Below are 17,465 nucleotides of genomic sequence, written 5' to 3' on the forward strand. Positions count from 1 at the left end.
GTAGGCGGGCGTAAACAGGCATCTGTCGCTCTATAGAGGTGAATTAAGGGTCCCATTTGGTTGGGCTGATCATGTGAAAAGGGCCTAAAACTGGTTTCACACTGATGTGCTGCGAATTACCCACACCGCGGGTGCAGCATAGTGTGCCTGTGTCTATCCTGCGGGTTAGCTGAACTTTGCCATAGACTCCACCTGTGGCAAAAGCCGATGCTGTAGAGGACGCATCGGTTTATGGGTCTCTGCTCCGCAGCCGCTTTCTTCCTCTACCACCATCCACCAGCTTTATTCACAACACTGATGCTGTGGTATGGCGGGTCGCAACCTGCGATCTGGGCTTGCCAACTCACCATTCCAGAGCAAGAGGTCGCGGGCCACATTAGAGGGCTCCGCGAGCCACTGGTTGGCCACCCCTGACATAGACCGTCCTCCGCAGTCTGCAATCATGACCGGGAAGACTACCCTGCAGTAGAGCTATCTGAAAGCGAGGCTTGAACCGCTCGTGGAGCGCAGCGTATAAGGGATGACGTTGATGGTGGTGAGGAGGATGGTCTATGTGGACAACTTTACCCCAGATGCGCCTGTTTTAATCATTAACCATGTGAGCTGTTAAATGTTGTACCATCATTAAATGTAACCATATTGCTACACTAATGCCGCGTACACACCATCACTTTATGTGATGAAAAAAAATGACGTTTTTAAAAACGTCACTTTAATTGACTGTGTGTGGGGGAAAACGTCGTTTTATGTCTTGTAAAAAACGACCAAAAAAAATTGAAGCATGCTTCAATTTTATGTGTCGTTTTTCAAAAGTGCACTTTTTACTTCACAGAAATTGACCGTGTGTAGCAAAAAACGTCGTTTTCTAAGACGTTTTTTTCATCCACGCATGCCCAGAAGCTACTTATGAAGCAAGCTTCAATGGTAAAACGTGGTGGAACGTAACCTCGCTTTGCTAGAACATTGTGAGAAAACGATGGTGTGTAGGCAACTTCGTCTTTGAAAATTGAAGTTTCAAAAACGTCATTTTTTACTTCACAGAAAGTGTCGTTTTTTTTCATCACATAAAGTGATGGTGTGTACGCGGCATTAGAGTCGCCTCTCTTCTCTTTTACACTCAGTTGTGACATGACGCTAATCTTATATCAAGACATCGCTTGTATATCAAGTCAAGATTTATGAAAAAAAATTTGCTTGTCTTGTAAAAATGCTCTCGAACCAAGTTACTCTAAAATCAAGATTTTATTGTATTTATATAAGCTATTATGCAATTGTTGCATATAGTTGTACTGACTTCTCCACTGCACCTCCGTACTTGTATTTTCAAACCTTTAATCCAAAAATATTGAAAGTAAACTTTTTCATGGAGATCCTTACATACTGGTTCTGTCCTGCATTTGAAGAAATTGACTGGTGATTGTTTCAAGAACTGCAGGATTCCTAAACATACTACAGGGTGCTGAGCATGGGGTTAATCACTAAAACATTGGCTTTGTAATGGCTCGCACTAAATGTGTATTTTTGTGGCAAATAATGTATATTCAGGCTTGGTACTATATCTGAAATAATTATTCACTGTATTTTTACACTATGTTTCCCCCCCCTCCCAGGATTCTGAAGGTATCGATATAATGCTAGGCGTCTGTGCCAATGGGCTTCTGATATACAGAGACCGTCTGAGAATAAACAGATTCGCCTGGCCCAAAATCTTAAAGATTTCTTACAAGAGGAGTAACTTCTATATCAAGATCCGGCCGGGCGAGGTAAGTGGTGTAAAAAGTACAATAGAGATTGCAAAAATAGAAATAGTTTTTCTTTACTGGAATTAATAAAGATGATGCATGAATACTGGAGGAAAAGAAAATAATGCTGTTGTCCAATTGGATTTCGTCAGTCATTTCCAGTTGGTTACACCCAATTTATCCTTTAGTTAAAGAGAAGTAGCTGTAAAAAGCTGCTGACTTTTAATAATCGGACACTCACCTGTCCCACTAATGATTCGGGCGAATAAAGCCCCGCTCCTCTTCTCTGCGCCAGCATTTTGACTGTGGGCACCCGGCTGTGGCTTCACAGCCAGGCATGCACTGCACATGTGCGAGCCGCGCAGCACGCTGCAATTGGCCAGGCAATCTTCTAGGACCTGTGACATGTCCCAGAAGATTGCACGGAGGGAGGGGGGAGAGGTGAAGTTCCTTCCGGTGCCGCAGAGCCCCAGGAGGAAGTGGGAGCTGGATGGCCCTTAAAAGAGGGTATCTGCTCCCCCCCCCCCAAAAAAAATGACATACCAAATGTGGCATATGCAGTAGTGTATTTAGGTTTTGTGCTGCCCTAGGCCTGACTAAACTTGTGCACCCCCTAATTTAAATATGACCCACCCCTTCCTGTCAAGGCCACACCCCTTTCTGTTTAAGATCTGCCCTGAAATTTTCGAGTGGGGACACTGGTTCTTAGGGCCAGGGGGCATTGGATTCCCTTAATTTGCATAGATTTCCTCTCACTTCCTGTTTGGCTATAGGGCAAGAAGTGAAGGAAAATCTGGGGACAGGGATGGTAAAAAATAAACTGACGGGCTAAAACCCTCCCTTACTCTATCCAAAATGAAAAGAAAAAAAAAAAAGTGTTGCCTATAGTTCTACTTCATGCACAAATTTCTGATAATTTTATGGAGAGGTCTAAGAAAATATAACCATGCCAATGGTGCAGCAGAAAACATAGCACAGTGAGGAAGGTTTGTGGTCCAGATGATAGGACAGTCAAAATTAGAAGCAACTTGCGTTACACTAACAGTGTAGTGCAAGCTGGCGGGGACTCTTTCCGTGCTGCCCCCCTTGCAAAGTGCTGCCTTAGGCCTGGGCCAGGATACAGCATTGGGCATATGTCAGGGGGTCACGGTAACTTAAAGCGGAAGTTCAATTTTTGGGTGGAACTCCGCTTTAAGATTTCATAAAACGGCTGCATTATAATGGAACTTTTACAATATAAGGCATCTGATTGGTATCCTACTTGTTCTTTGTTCTAGTATGAGCAGTTTGAGAGCACCATCGGGTTCAAGCTACCGAATCATCGAGCCGCAAAACGCCTCTGGAAGGTTTGCATAGAACATCACACATTCTTTAGGTGAGTTTATAGGATTTCACGAAAATCAGTTCAGACAGTATTATTATTTGTTTTACTAGATTTATACAGTACTATACTTTACAACAGACCACACCTACCTAATTCCAGAAAAAGATTATGAGACTTTGGAACATAAAGTGTTACTTCACCTTCACCTGCAATGTGAATGATAATACTGTTAATAGTCTAGAGTGCACTCTAGGAGAATGGATAGGGCATAGTGCAATGTCCCCTGAGGTGTGCCTCTTGGCATAAGCAATAGATTAGGATCTCTGTGTAACAGCTGAAAATGGACAGTCTTTATTCCTAACTCTTCCGCCAGCTAGTGTTGGGGCCCCAGTTGTATCATTGGTGCATGTGAGAATAGTACTAGTCAAGCCTGTAGGCAGCAATAAGGCTACTAGATGGCTGTATTGTCAGTTCCTAAAGGGCTCAGTCTCTCTAACAGCAGACAGTAAATCCCCACAACAGCAGCTCACCAGTCCCAGTGATAATGCAGCTCACCATCTGGTCACACACATTGATTAGTCCACTCTCTGCTCTGCACCCAGATGACTTTGGCTGTTGGCACATCTAGACTCAGCGCTCCATATGCAGCCATCATTATGCAGCAGTGGTGGTGCACAATGGACAGCAATGTGCACTCTCCAGGCTCCCTCATGGCAAGAGGAAGCTATGTCATGTACAGCCTGAAAAAATGAAGCTCTTTCCCTTCCTCCTGGCAATCTCCCTCTGGGAAATGCAGTTTAAAAGCTCTTGATTACAGTAGAATCTCTTCTGGACTACAGTTCCCACAGTGCAGTGCTGCCTGACTCAGTCTATTGAACTCTTTCTGCTCAGCAGCTCCCTCCTCTTGTTGATATAGCCATTAATCAGTTTAGCACCGCAGGGCTCATTGTTCCTTGCTTTGTGCACTGGTCCAAATCATTTGGTGGAGGGGGATTATGGTGTGGGATTGTTTTTCAGGGGTTGGGCTTTGGCCCCTTAGTTCCAGTGAAGGGATCTCTTAAGGCATCAGCATACCAAGATATTTTGGACAATTTCATGCTCCAATGAATAATCTGGGGATGGCCCCTTCCTGTTCCAACATGGTAGAGAATTTGCAGTCAGAGTTTCTCTAACTCTCCATTCTTAGCCAAGCACCTGGCTACACAGAGACATGGCTGTCTTGTGTAATACTAGCATGTTTACAACACAATGAACAGGCTCTGTAATGCACAAATCATGTCTAAGGTCAGACAATAACACCATAACAAACCAGATTACAGTGTCAAAGTTGGTTCTGCAGTGTCCTTTGCTTTAATCATAAAACTACTGCTGCGTAAAAAAAAAAAAAAAAATGCTGCTTACACAAAGCAAAGATTAACCCCTTCTATCTCATACCCAGGCTGGTCTCTCCAGAGCCTGCCCCAAAGGGCTTCCTAGTGATGGGCTCCAAATTCCGATACAGCGGGCGTACGCAGGCGCAGACCCAGCAAGCAAGTGCTCTGATAGACCGGCCGGCTCCTAACTTCAAGAGATCTGCCAGCAAGCGATATACCCTGTCTCAGAGTGCCGAAGGGGGTACGTGTAACATGTACATGTATGCAACATTTACAAATAAAGCGGTTCCTCGAAAAGGGCACAGCAAACCTAAGTTCCTTCTTTGAGGTTGAGGTTAAAGAGAAGTTGTAGTTATTTTCACCCTAAAGACACACTCCAGGAAAAATTGAGCATTAAGGTGACACTAAACTCAGGATCACAGTAGACATAAAGCCTTTTTGGGCACTTGTACCTGCAGGTAAGCCTATAACAAAGCTTACCTGTAGGTACAGTGAATATCTCCTAAATCTGTACGGTTTAGAAGATATTCACACTGCATGCAGCCGGTGATGTCACCGGCATATACGCTCTGAAGGGCCATCCCTCCAGAGCTCTGCGTGGGAGTCACATCCTCGCAGCACGGCCAATCAGACCTCTGGAGGACGCAAACCCGGAAAGAAGAACAGGTGAAGATGGATGCGCCTGTCAGCAGTGACAGCCTGGCGCTGGGAGGGTTCGTTTTAGGGCAAGTATTACATAATTTGTGGTGACCTGACACAGATTAAAACCTGCTTTGAAAGTTTAAATGTCACTGATGATGCAGGTAGAAAACAAAAATGAGAGAATTACATAGCACAGGCTATTGCCATTCTACTGATCTTATTAAGCGCTGCGTGGGCTTGACACCCACTATGTAATACCTGACACCTCAGAAAAGAATCTATTAATATAAATGGCTCAATACACAGAAGCCTTCAGGAAATGGGTAAAGTCACCTTGCAATTCATGTCACTGAAATGAATGTAGATTACAACTCTCAAGGTATGCAGTCCTTTGTTCTCCTGGAGGACCCTTCCGTAGGTGGTTTAAGAAACATGTACTAAGGAAGTATTGGAAGCTGCCACTAAATACCTCCTCTATGGAAACTACCATCTTCCTAGCTGCCATATTGATCCAATCCTTTGCTGACCTGGCTTTCCTGATTTGCATGTTCTGGGTTAATGCATCAGAAAGTATCGAGGCCACAGACAGCCAGACATCTAACATTTCTTGACGTAGATCAGTAGTGGCAACCATCATATTTCTCTCAGTACAGGTTTTCTTCCAAACATGCCCACCGGGTGTGATATTTGTGTGGTATGCCTTAAACAGCCATGGTCATTTACATATACAGGGCAAAATGACAGTGTCTGATAACAGCCCATAGGCGTGCGAAAGGGGTGTGCCTGGGCACACCCTAATCCTGGGGTTGGCAACCTGTCAATGGTGGGCAGGTGACAGGTAAACCGCAATCCTTCCTTTCCGGTCCTAAGAACCTGGACAGGAGAGGCGTCGGGGGTGGCATTTGTGTTTCATATAATAATCTGCGTTGATTAACAAAATCTGGCATATGATTGGCTGCTATGGTCAATAAATACTTATTTTTTTCCTCCTGTTTGAGTTCTTTTATATACTTCTCAGGTATTTCATTGTATATTACTGTAGGTTTTACTGTAGAATGGTACTCCTTATAAATAAAACCCATAGAAATAATTACAACTAGGGTTGTCCCGATACCGATACCAGTATCGGTATCGGGACCGATACCGAGTATTTGCGGGAGTACTTGTACTCCCGCAAATGCCCCCGATGTCTCATCCGATACTCGCCCCCCGCCGCCGCCGCAACGAATGCCGCAGCCGCCGCGGCATACCGCAACAACGCCGCCGCCGCCTGGTTAAACAGCGTGCGGGGAACATTACAGCTTTCATTTGAATAGCTGTAGTGTTTCCCGCCGCACCGCGTATAGACACGCCCCCTTGCTCGGGATTGGACGGGTGATCTGTCCAATCCCCAGCAAGGGGGAGTGTCTATACGCGGCGCAGCGGGGAACACTACAGCTATTCAAATGAAAGCTGTGATGTTCCCCGCATGCTGTTTAACCAGGCGGCGGCATCTAGTTATGGGGGAACATGGCTGGATATATGGGGACACGGCTGCATATATGGGGGACATGGCTGGATATATGGGGGACATGGCTAGATATATGGGGGACATGGCTGGATATAGGGGGGACATGGCTGGATATAGGGGGGACAAGGCTGGATATAGGGGGGACAAGGCTGGATATAGGGGGGACATGGTTAGATATAGGGGGGACATGGCTGGATATAGGGGGGACATGGCTGGATATATGGGGGACATGGCTGCATATATGGGGGACATGGCTGCATATGTGGGGGACATGGCTGGATATATAGGGGGACATGGCTGCATATATGGGGGACATGGCTGCATATATGGGGGACATTGCTGCATATGTGGGGGAACATGGCTGCATATGTGGGGGACATGGCTGCATATGTGGGGGACATGGCTGCATATGTGGGGGGACATGGCTGCATATGTGGGGGGACATGGCTGCATTCGTGGACACATTTAAAAAAAAGTATCGGTATTCGGTATCGGCGAGTACATGAAAAAAGTATCGGTACTTGTACTCGGTCCTAAAAAAGTGGTATCGGGACAACCCTAATTACAACTATGAAAACCATTACTAACACATCTGCAATATCATTTTATATTTATATCTTCTTGCCTCATATTCATATACACCCACTCACTGCTCTTTAAAGGAATTTCTAAACAGAGTGCTCTGAATGAGAATCATGAATCCACCCCAGAGAAAAATCACAAGGCAACTTCAGGAGGAGAAGAAGAAGACGAAGACGAAGAAGAAGAAGAAGGAGGAGGAGAGGAAGAAGTGACCACTCCAACCAAAATCAAAGAGCTTAAGGTAAGATGACTTTCATACTTCCATGTTTAAAGCATGCATCTCTTTATATGTCTGTCAATTGCAAGTGTTTGAGAGCCAAAGCTTGCCAAGAAAGATAGGTTTAGATCCACCTTGTTATCTGCCCAGCTCCAACATACAAGGCTAATAGATACTTGCTTAGTTACTAAAGGGCTTGGGTGCAGGATGTGCATGTACAATTGCTTTATTTTTGCATGTTCTTGTAGTGGCTGCTTCTGGGCATGCTGGACATGACTTTAGTGTTCAGTCATTACTGATGCCCATATCTACTGTAGATCAGCCAACTACATCAGGTTTAGATAGATTAATCTGCTTATGTACTTAAAACCCAATGAAAGTGTTCAGAAGTCGGTCCATTGGCAATAGGCATTGACGCCTACTTTTACCATAATGTTAAAATATCTCCAACTAGCTCATATTCAGAACTCAGTAAAGGAGAAACACTCAAAAGAAGCGACCAGATCAGCTAACCCAGGTGCCTTGTCAAGGAACACTCTGGCCACTTAAGGTCCCATTGACACCTAATGCATTCTGGTAACGTTAACCAGGTAATGTGTGATGTTCACGAGTTACATTCCGTTAAGGTAGGAAAGAAAGGGGGTGACCCACAGGTCGGACTTTAAAAGGCACGATGAACAATGGAAAGTATACAAAAATATTACAATATTTATTAAAGGTAGTACATGGTACACGATTAAAAAAGCACATATATAAAATACATGATAGGGAATGAGCCCCTGTGCGTCAACATGTTTCGCTGTCTAGCTTCGTCAGGACACATTCAAGGATGTGATGAGCATGTTTCTTTTCTCCTGGGAGTATACCGGATTTTTTGCCAGTCCCAATAGCCCTAAGGGTTTAGACCCTACTGGACTTTACTTTGCCTCTCTACCTGGATGCAGTATGCCTTTGTTCCAGTGGTTATATGTATGGATTTGACCTAAGGGTGGTAGACTTGGTTCAAAGGAGATATATAATGAATAAATACTTATTCGCTGTCATGTATTTTATATATGAGCTTTTTTAATTCTCTTTAATGTTTTTTTGTGTACCATGTAATATTTTTGTATAGTTTCTATTGTTTATTGTGCCTTTAAAGTCCGACCTGTGGTTCACCATTTGGTGCTGCCCCCCCCCCCCCTTTATCTTTCCATATATTTAACCTTCTATGGATGTGGCCATGTGAGCTCTTTCCTTTAATTTCCATTCCGTTAAGGTAGTTTAATAATTTTGAATAGGCTGCCATGGACCTCATTCCACTGAAAGTTGGAAATGCTTTTTTTTTCTTAATGCAGCATGCCTTAGAGATGGTTTCCATCTGTATGCCATGCAACCTAGAAGCATTGGACTTCCATTCAAAGTACTGTAAATCACAAAGCACTGCAATGCTGTCAGGCTTTGCCATGCTTTGTGGTCAGCGCAATGCGGTGTGAAAGGGCCCTTAAAATATCTGCTGGCTCATAGACCTCACTAATTGGGTCCTGAGTTTCACATTAATTAGTCCATCCCTGAAATAACTCTTTTGACAGTTAACTGTAACAATGATAGTAACCCATTCTAACCAGGTTGCTCTCTCGCTAGCCAATGTAGGCAGAATTCATTTGTCATGCTACATGTTTTAAATAATGTATTTGTTTGGATGATTCCAAACCATCATAGTCATGCCACCCTGATCTTGTGATCATGTCACCCTGAAAATATGTTTCCAGGCAAGGATGGCAGATTACAATAGTTCAATGTTCTTACAAGGAGTATATGAGCTCTCACATCAACCTCCATTTGGGAGTACCCATGTACAGTGCCCAAGCTACTTATTTAAGCATTTTGTCACGTTGGCAACAGTTTCAGTGCGCCAGTTTCTATTGTGCTAGAGCCTGCAGTAGTTGTGGCTCAGACTTCCTGATAGTAATGGGTTTGTAATTTACAGTATGTCTGCAAGTCTGTTTGTCTTGTGTCCACGTGTTTAAATAAAGTTTGTTGCTAATTAATTTGGCTTTCCCCATATATTTTGTAGCCTTTGTTGTATTTAATTTTGTCTACCACCAGGTTTGTTAACCATGCTTTAAATTCTGTCCTCGGATAAAAGTTCCCATGCTATGGGCATTGATCTTCAATTCCATGTAGCCATATGTGTTTGTACTGCTTTGTTTCTCACACTCACTCGCTTGCTTCTGTTTCTCGCCTATTGCTACCAGTCGGAGCAAGAGAGCACTCCCCGGCACAAGGAGGTACCCACTTATAACCAAACATCCATTTACCTATCCTGGCTCCCATCCTTCTATCCTATAACCCAACATCCAGCTAGCTCCCTTTGGTCTACCCCAATACCAACCTCTTTTCTTCATAGACGCCATTACCCTTGTCTTATAAGTTATTCTATACTCTGTTTACCTGTTACCCCTCCTCCCAACCACACATATATAACTTCATCTAGAGTCACAGCAACCTAATAAAGAACCAGGTAATTAAAAACCAAGCATGACATCTGAATATCATTATTGTAATGACCCCATTTGCCATTGGACTCTGAAAACCATCCAGAGGAGGTGTATTGTTGTAAGTTGAGCTCTTTACATGCCTTACAAAAAGGATGCTCATTCTGTGGCCCACAACCTCAAACCAGGGAAGCATTTGCCTAGGATTGACAACCCATTGATTGCTATCTAGGCTTTCAGTGAGTTGGAGCAGGAGCCACATAAGCCGATGGCAAAAATTTGGACATGAAACGGTGAATGAGGACATTCACCGGACCCCCTGCTGTGCCCCGTGCTGAACATAGTGTAAACCTAGCCTTAAACACATGCACTGGGTATAATAGCTTCGGCAATGGGCATATTAGCACCTATAAAAGGGTTAACAACTAGTAGGCTGTTGTCACACTGATCCGCGGGTGCAGAGCAGTACACCTGCGGCTTTCCTGTGGGCTAGCTGCACTGAGCCATAGACTTCCATTATATTCTGCGGGTTTGGTGCACTTTTTGAACGGGCACCAAAACTCCTGATTGCAGGAGTTTTAATGCTCTTTCAGAAAGTGCACCAAACCCGCAAGATGAAATAATGGTCTATGGAAAAGCGCAGCTAACCCGCGAGCAAACTGCAGCGCATCAGTGTGAATGCGGACTTGTAGGGGCCTCAGGACAGTAAGGGCTCATTTGTGGTTTGGGGGACAGTAAAACCCCATTGTTCATTGAGGCCCATGACTGGTAACCAAATTACTTAAGTGGTCCTCGCTCGTCTTCAAAAGGTTGAGCACCCCTGCCTTAGAAGACAAAGACATAAAATAAACCAGTTCTGAAGATACATGTAAGCTGCCATTAATCTCTCAGAAAATTCAATTTTCCTGGCCTTCATGACATTCCATGAGCCAGATACTGAGCCAGAACAAATATGTAGATCAGGGGGTCCAAGCTAGTGTGACCCTGAAAGTACTTAAATCAGAAAACAGTCATGCAGCTGTTATTTTCAGAAGAAGGTTAGTAATGACAGCTATCATACAGGTTATCTTTGTATGGTAAATCCACCCATAGCTAACATTTCTTATGTATGGACACCAAAGCCCCATACACACGATCGAACCTTTGTCCGACCAAAATCACATCGGAATTCCGACGGAATTCCATCGGAGTAAAAGAGAACGTGTTCTCTATCTACGCTCCGATGGAATTCATCGGAATTTCCAATGGGGCATACACACTTGAGCTTGAGCTGGTCTTTTGCAATTGCAGCTATTCAGACTTAAACCTAGCTTTGGAGTGCTGTACCAAAACCCATTGTGGGTGCAAGTGAGCTTCAGGCACTAGGTTTTGTGTTAGGTGCTTTCCACATCCCGCTCTGGTAGCAAATTGACTTCAGAGCACTTTCCGGATCCAGAGCCATTGGAATTACCGCAGTGTTTGCCCTGCCTCTAAAGACACTCTGTAAGTAGGCCGGTCAGGTTGAGCACCAGGAGCTACCTCATTAATTGGACAGCTGGATGCCTTTGAAATCCCCACTTTCCATCGGTCTTACTGAATAAAGGGTTACCTTTATGGGGCTAATCGCTGATGTCATCCGCTGAATGGTATGTTGTACACTGCATGCATTACATTATTATTTGGCCTGATGGCCACTGACAGGAAGCATAGGAAAATCCACAAGTTCCCTCACTATTGTGTCTACAGGATAGGAAGTGATGGGGGTTTTAGCACTTCCCCACTTTATCGAGAAAATATAGCCTTTAGATATAGTTCAACCTGATTACTACATACCCTCCATGATTACCTGCCCACCCCAGCATGTTCTCATACAAAACTTCCTAACAACTCTTTCCCTACCACCTAGACACCTTCCTTCCCACCTCTCCTACCTATCTGCACGTACTTTCTCATCCCAATACATCTTAAAATGAACCTGTACTCTACTTTAAAAATGTAAAAGTAGATGTCATGACAAAGAACATACACCCCACGATGTTCCTCTTCTCTTATCTAGCTGCACTTTGTTACTGGACCATGACTTTGAAGACTTTACAGCTAAGCTCCACCAGTGCTCTGTCCAATGACCCAGCCAATGAGACTGTGTCATTGGACAGTGGAATGGCAGGTAGCCGTGCTTAGTCATGAGGTAAGGGTAAGTCTCGTCCCACTAATGAAGTGAAAATATATCAGAGAGGTGGGCTGAATGCCCATTTTTGGCTAATAAAAAAAACAAATGGACATCTTGTGGTGTCTGCTCTTGAGCTGGAATTTTCCTTTATCCTAATATGGAATACAGGTCCACTTTAAAGAGCCTGCTGTTACACCTGAACGTCAGACCTTCCAGAACCCTGCACCTAGCTTATTCATTTTCAAACGACAGGTTTTCAGAATTACTGGAACCCCTTCACTGCCAGAGAGGTATGGTTCATGTGGTAGAGTGAAGGGGTTGCAACAGGCTATTAACTTGTGTTTGTTATATCCCTCACGTAGTTCCTGGACAAGTCACAAGATGTCCTACTGAAGCACCAGGCCAGTATTAATGAGCTGAAAAGAACCTTGAAACAGCCAAACAGCAAACTTGTTCACAGAGAACGTGGGCGAGAAAAGAGGCTGCCGTCTTCACCTACCTCCTCATCCCCCAAACTGGAGGTAAGTTTACTTTCACAGAGGACCAGTCCATATAAATGTTCTGTATATATGAAGTCAATACACTGGCCTATCCTCCCCACTGTAGGACACTGAGGCTTACTGTTACACTGAAGCCTTGTACACACGATCAGACTTACATCGGACAAATCCGTGGATTTTTGTCCGAAGGGCGTTGTCCGTGAAATTGTTCTGCATAAAGACGGCTGACCATTTTCAGCCAACATACACCAAACTACGTGGTGTTTCAGCTCTTTACCGCCATCCTTTGGGCAACTTCTGCTATTGTTGTCTGATTGGTTCGGAGCATGCGTGTTTGTACTTTGGATTTTAGTCACACATTTTTTAATTCCTTTTGAAAAATAGCAGTGTACTTTCCGTGCCTTGGCACTCTTGTTCTGTAACCTCATATCTGTATATCTGCAATGTAAGATCATTATAAATGCTTCTGACTGCTAATCTCACCAGATCTGGGGTGAGATTTGGTGATGTCCATACTGTGCTGCTCACATTGTTTGTTGGAGAGAAATCTGCATTATAGGATTTCCCTGAATTTTCGTTTAGTCATTCTAAGGGTATTTACTTTCTGCAATACTCCTGCTGCTTCTTGAATAGGCAGTGATCAATCATCAGATCTCCTGTCATCAGGAAGCAGCTCTGACATGAGGAAGCAAATTCCTGCTCATCTACCAGGATAGCCGCAACCGCACAAATAAACAATGCAGAACAAGACATGGTATGTAAGTTATAGGGGAAAGATCAGCTGCAGGGAGTTTACAATCAATACTGGGGACTAGACCTTTGTCCTCTGATTGCCCTTTTCTGTAGAGCATCTACAATCAGTTGCTCTTTAATACACCTGTAGGCAGGTGCCTACTAGGGGCACTAATGCTGTAGGTAGTTACTGGGCTGCCCAGGTGGGGAAGGGTTAACACAGTTTTTGCATTTCCCGGGCTTTTTGGGTTCTGTCCTCCACCTTGTTCTGCATAAAAAAAATGGGAAAGGGACTGCATGGGGAAGAAGTGAAAAGTCAGTCTAAGAAGATGTAACCTCCCGCAACCCACAAACTGCCTGCATGGGAATCCACCTCACCAAGGACTACCTGGAATTATGTACTACTAATACTAATACTACTACTACCCAAAGGTATTTATGGGCAGCCTGAAATTAATCAGTTTTTGAAAAACTATATTCTGCACTATGAAGCCTCGTACACACGACCGAGAAACTCGACGGGCAAAACACATCGTTTTGCTCGTCGAGTTCATTGTTAGGCTGTCGAGGATCTCGGCGAGCCAAATTTCTCCATTGCCGTCGAGGAAAAATAAGACATGCTCTCTTTTTGGCTCGACGAGATCCTCGACAGTTTCCTCGTCGAAAAGTGTACACACGACCGGTTTCCTTGGCAAAAAAAACAGCAAGTTTCTTGCTGGTTTTTGCCGAGAAAATCGGTCGTGTGTACGAGGCCTGAGACTGTAATGCTGCAAAAGTTTCAGTAAAGTGCTTTAACTGTTCTAAGCCTGGTCTGAAGTTATTTAAAGGAGTGCATGAAGGTACATGGTGTATCTTGAAGAACAGGGCCTGTAAAGCACAGATGGGGTCCTCCAGCAGCAATGGGGTTGGTGTTCTGTTTCCCTCCCTAGCAATCGGTTCCCCAAAAGTAGTTGGGACAAAACCCAAGGGTAAAGAGACCCCAGATACCTGGCCGGATGATATGGGAGAGCTGAAGGAGTTGAAGTTAACAAAATGCACACATGAGGTCAATGCTAGAGTACGGCGGGCCCAAATTTTTTGCCACAGGGAGTGAGGTGGCAGAGGTATGCTGGACTGGTGGAGTAGAGCACAGGCTCAGCGGTGTCCTCCCTAAATGTTACATTCGGAAAGCTAAGGTGTGCAGTGGCATGGGAAAGGACGTTTTACAGAGGAACTGTGTATGTTACACCGCTGCAGACAGTGTACGGCTCGCCTCCAAGCCAGGGTTCCGCCTTAAAGTTGACTTCCACATTACGGCCCTGCCTGGTCCTGGGCATTGGTGAGCACTTACACAAGAAGAGGTACCCCCACGTGCAGGGTGAGGAGTCCCTGTGGAAGCTCGGCTGCCCATCTCAGACTGTGCAACTGGTGGATACCATGGTTGGACCGCCGCTCCCTCTGGCAGTGTCTGACAATCAAGATAGTTCATTGAAACTAACAGCGATTAGCTGGGGCTCTCACACGCCTTAAATGTTAATCTGTAACATGAACGCCCTGTTATTTATTACTTCTAAACTCCAGGTTTTTTAAAAAGTGTTAATATGCCAAATTATGTTTCCTTATGCATGTCCAAAATACTAAAATAATCACTGTAGTTAGTTATCATTCCAGGTAGAAACATCACAGCAAAAGCGCCATTAATCGTGAATCCCAGAGAGACTTTTATTCTGAAGGTTCTGTCTGGAACATCTTAATTTGGCTTGATCAGATTTCTGCTTCTCTTAAGTCTCCCCATAGATTTATCAAAGAGATTACCTGGGGGCTGAAACACTTGTGAAGGTCTGAGCAGCCTCTTCCTGTGTCCTGATTAGACCAAAGCAGTATACATTTTTTATTTTTTTTATTTTTCCTGCGTTCATTTCAGTCTGCTTTATTCTTAAGATATCACGCCTGATAATTTCTAGCTCCTGTTAGTGTCTACCAAGCTTTAATGATGTCTGCAGCTCAGATCTTTCTTCTCTAGGGATGCTCTCCATCTGCCTTCATCCTTGGATTGGCTGATTTTATCAGACCTCGTCTCTTCAGTCTAACACCAGCTATTAAATTGTGTTTATCCATTAACTTTTTTATTTTATGCACATCAGAAGTCATTCTGGGCTGGCATTCTTTTCTCCTTAAAGCAGTATTAGGCCTCGTACACACGACCGAACATGTCTGCTGAAACTGGTCCGCAGACCAGTTTCAGCGGACATGTTCGGTCGTCTGTACGTCCGACCGGACAATTTTCCGGCGGATCGGACAGGTTTCCAGCGGACAAATGTTTCTTAGCATGCTAAGAAACATGTCCGCTGGAAGCCTGTCCGTCGGACATGTTCGGTCGTCTGTACGACTTACCGGACATGTCCGCTCGGCCGAAAGCCCTCGCATGCGTCGAAGTGATTCGACGCATGCGTGGAAGCATTGACCTTCCAGGGTCGCGCACGTCGCGGCAAAGGCGCGCCCACGTCACCGCGTATCCTGTACGCGGGGATTTTGGTTTGATGGTGTGTACACACATCAGACCAAAATCCGGCAGCGGACATGTCCGATGAAAACGGTCCGGCGGACCGTTTTCATCGGACAGTCCGTCCGTGTGTACGAGTCCTTAGACAAAAAAAAAAAATATGTAACTCCTTCATGACAAAGGTAAAACAAATCCTAATGCCTGAACACAATTTTGCAACTTTGACCTGCGTTTGTTAAAGCAGAGTTCAACCCAAAAATGGAACCTCCGCTTTTCGGATTCCTCCCCCCCTCCCGTGTCACATTTGACACCTTTCAGGGGAGAGGAGGGAACAGATATCTGTGTAAACCAGGTATTTGCTCCCACTTCCGGGCATAGGTCGCTGTGGCGACCTACGCCACATCCGGAACCTTCTCCGTCCCCCTTACTGACTTCTGGGAGACACACAGATCCCAGAAGACAGCAGGGACCAGTGGGATCACGCCAGCGCAGTAGGGAACCACAAGGCTTCACTTCCTGATTCCCTTACCGAAGATAATAATATAAAGTGTGGTAGCTGTGCTGTGGGGGAGGGAATTGGAAGGGAAAGTGAAAGGGAAGGAGGAGTAAAAGAGATTGTGGGTGAACTAAACAGTGAAAGAAAAAAAGGTATCTTAATGATACTAAAATGGACAATACAGATAAAAGTGAACAAACACCTATAATCCTGTAATGATTAGCAGTGAAAATACATAGTATAATTGCTACTACATATACGAACTTGCAAAAAATAAGTAGAAAAAAAAGTGCAAAAATATCAAAATCACACCTGTGATAAAGTCCTGTCCATACATAAAGACCAGATCTAAAAGTCCAGTAATTCCTCCACGGAGCAGTGTCTAGATGAAACACCTCCACCCAAGATGCAGCATGCATAAATTAAATCTTCAGTGATGACACCTCTGAGTGTGCTAGCAGCTCACCTCAAGGCTGTTTGTTCAAACAGCTAAATGGGACACTGATTGCAGCTGGATGAATAGGCTGATAAAACACCTCCTCCTGATTCCTAGCATCCAATGTGTGTCTCAGCAGCCAATGTGTGTCATGGAAAAGAGAAGATATATGCAATGCATATAGCGTGACACTGAGGGTACCTCAAAAGGGTAAAGACTTGAGAAAATGCACTCACATGAATGAAAAGACAGCGGGCATAAATCCACGAGTGCCGAACTGGTATCCCCCTCAGAGTGTCAGCTATACAGGTGGCAGGGAGTCGATGTGACTAAGAGAGTGGGTGGACTGTAATGAAAATGGGGTCAGAGGGAGGTTTTGTGATTGTGGGACCTTGTCAATGTTACCACTAGCTTCCTCCAGAGGTCTATTGTGCTCAGCAGACTCCTGACTCAAGGAGCCTTTCCTCTAGATCCAGGTGCTGCTGATCCCACTTTTCACACAGAATAGCAGCAGCAAATCTACTACCCTCTCCTGCAGTAATTAGTGCTTCTTGAGCCAGCTGCATGGGACCCCATACAGAATGATAGGGCCCCCTCAGGTCATTGTCCTGTGGCTCCCCTCTGCTTTGGTTAGCTATGGTGTGTGTATATATATATAGCTATGGTTGGGGGGGGTTCATTAAAGCCATGGACCGAAATTTGGCCAATTCAGCAGGGACGGGGCAAATTATATTCATGTACAGGCTAGCTTGTTGTATACAAGTTGATCTATCGATCATCTTGTGTGCAAACAGCCTGACAGG

At 44.6% G+C, this 17,465-nt stretch overlaps 1 protein-coding gene across 9 annotated transcripts in view; it reads left to right on the top strand.

The window, feature by feature from the left end:
• Window positions 1-17,465, top strand: part of EPB41L1 (erythrocyte membrane protein band 4.1 like 1) — a 165,319-nt gene that overhangs the window by 121,691 nt on the left and 26,163 nt on the right. For 7 of the 9 annotated variants that reach the window (XM_040330500.1, XM_040330501.1, XM_040330499.1 and 4 more), the window contains 6 exons: window positions 1,611-1,763; window positions 3,020-3,117; window positions 4,505-4,680; window positions 7,254-7,414; window positions 9,628-9,660; window positions 12,379-12,537. In XM_040330500.1, coding sequence (XP_040186434.1) covers window positions 1,611-1,763; window positions 3,020-3,117; window positions 4,505-4,680; window positions 7,254-7,414; window positions 9,628-9,660; window positions 12,379-12,537 — 780 coding nt within the window. The remainder of the gene's footprint in view (window positions 1-1,610; window positions 1,764-3,019; window positions 3,118-4,504; window positions 4,681-7,253; window positions 7,415-9,627; window positions 9,661-12,378; window positions 12,538-17,465) is intronic. The other 2 variants (XM_040330504.1, XM_040330507.1) reach the window with 1 other exon arrangement.

Source organism: Rana temporaria, chromosome 12 (assembly GCF_905171775.1).
Source record: "Rana temporaria chromosome 12, aRanTem1.1, whole genome shotgun sequence".
Lineage (NCBI taxonomy): Eukaryota > Metazoa > Chordata > Amphibia > Anura > Ranidae > Rana > Rana temporaria.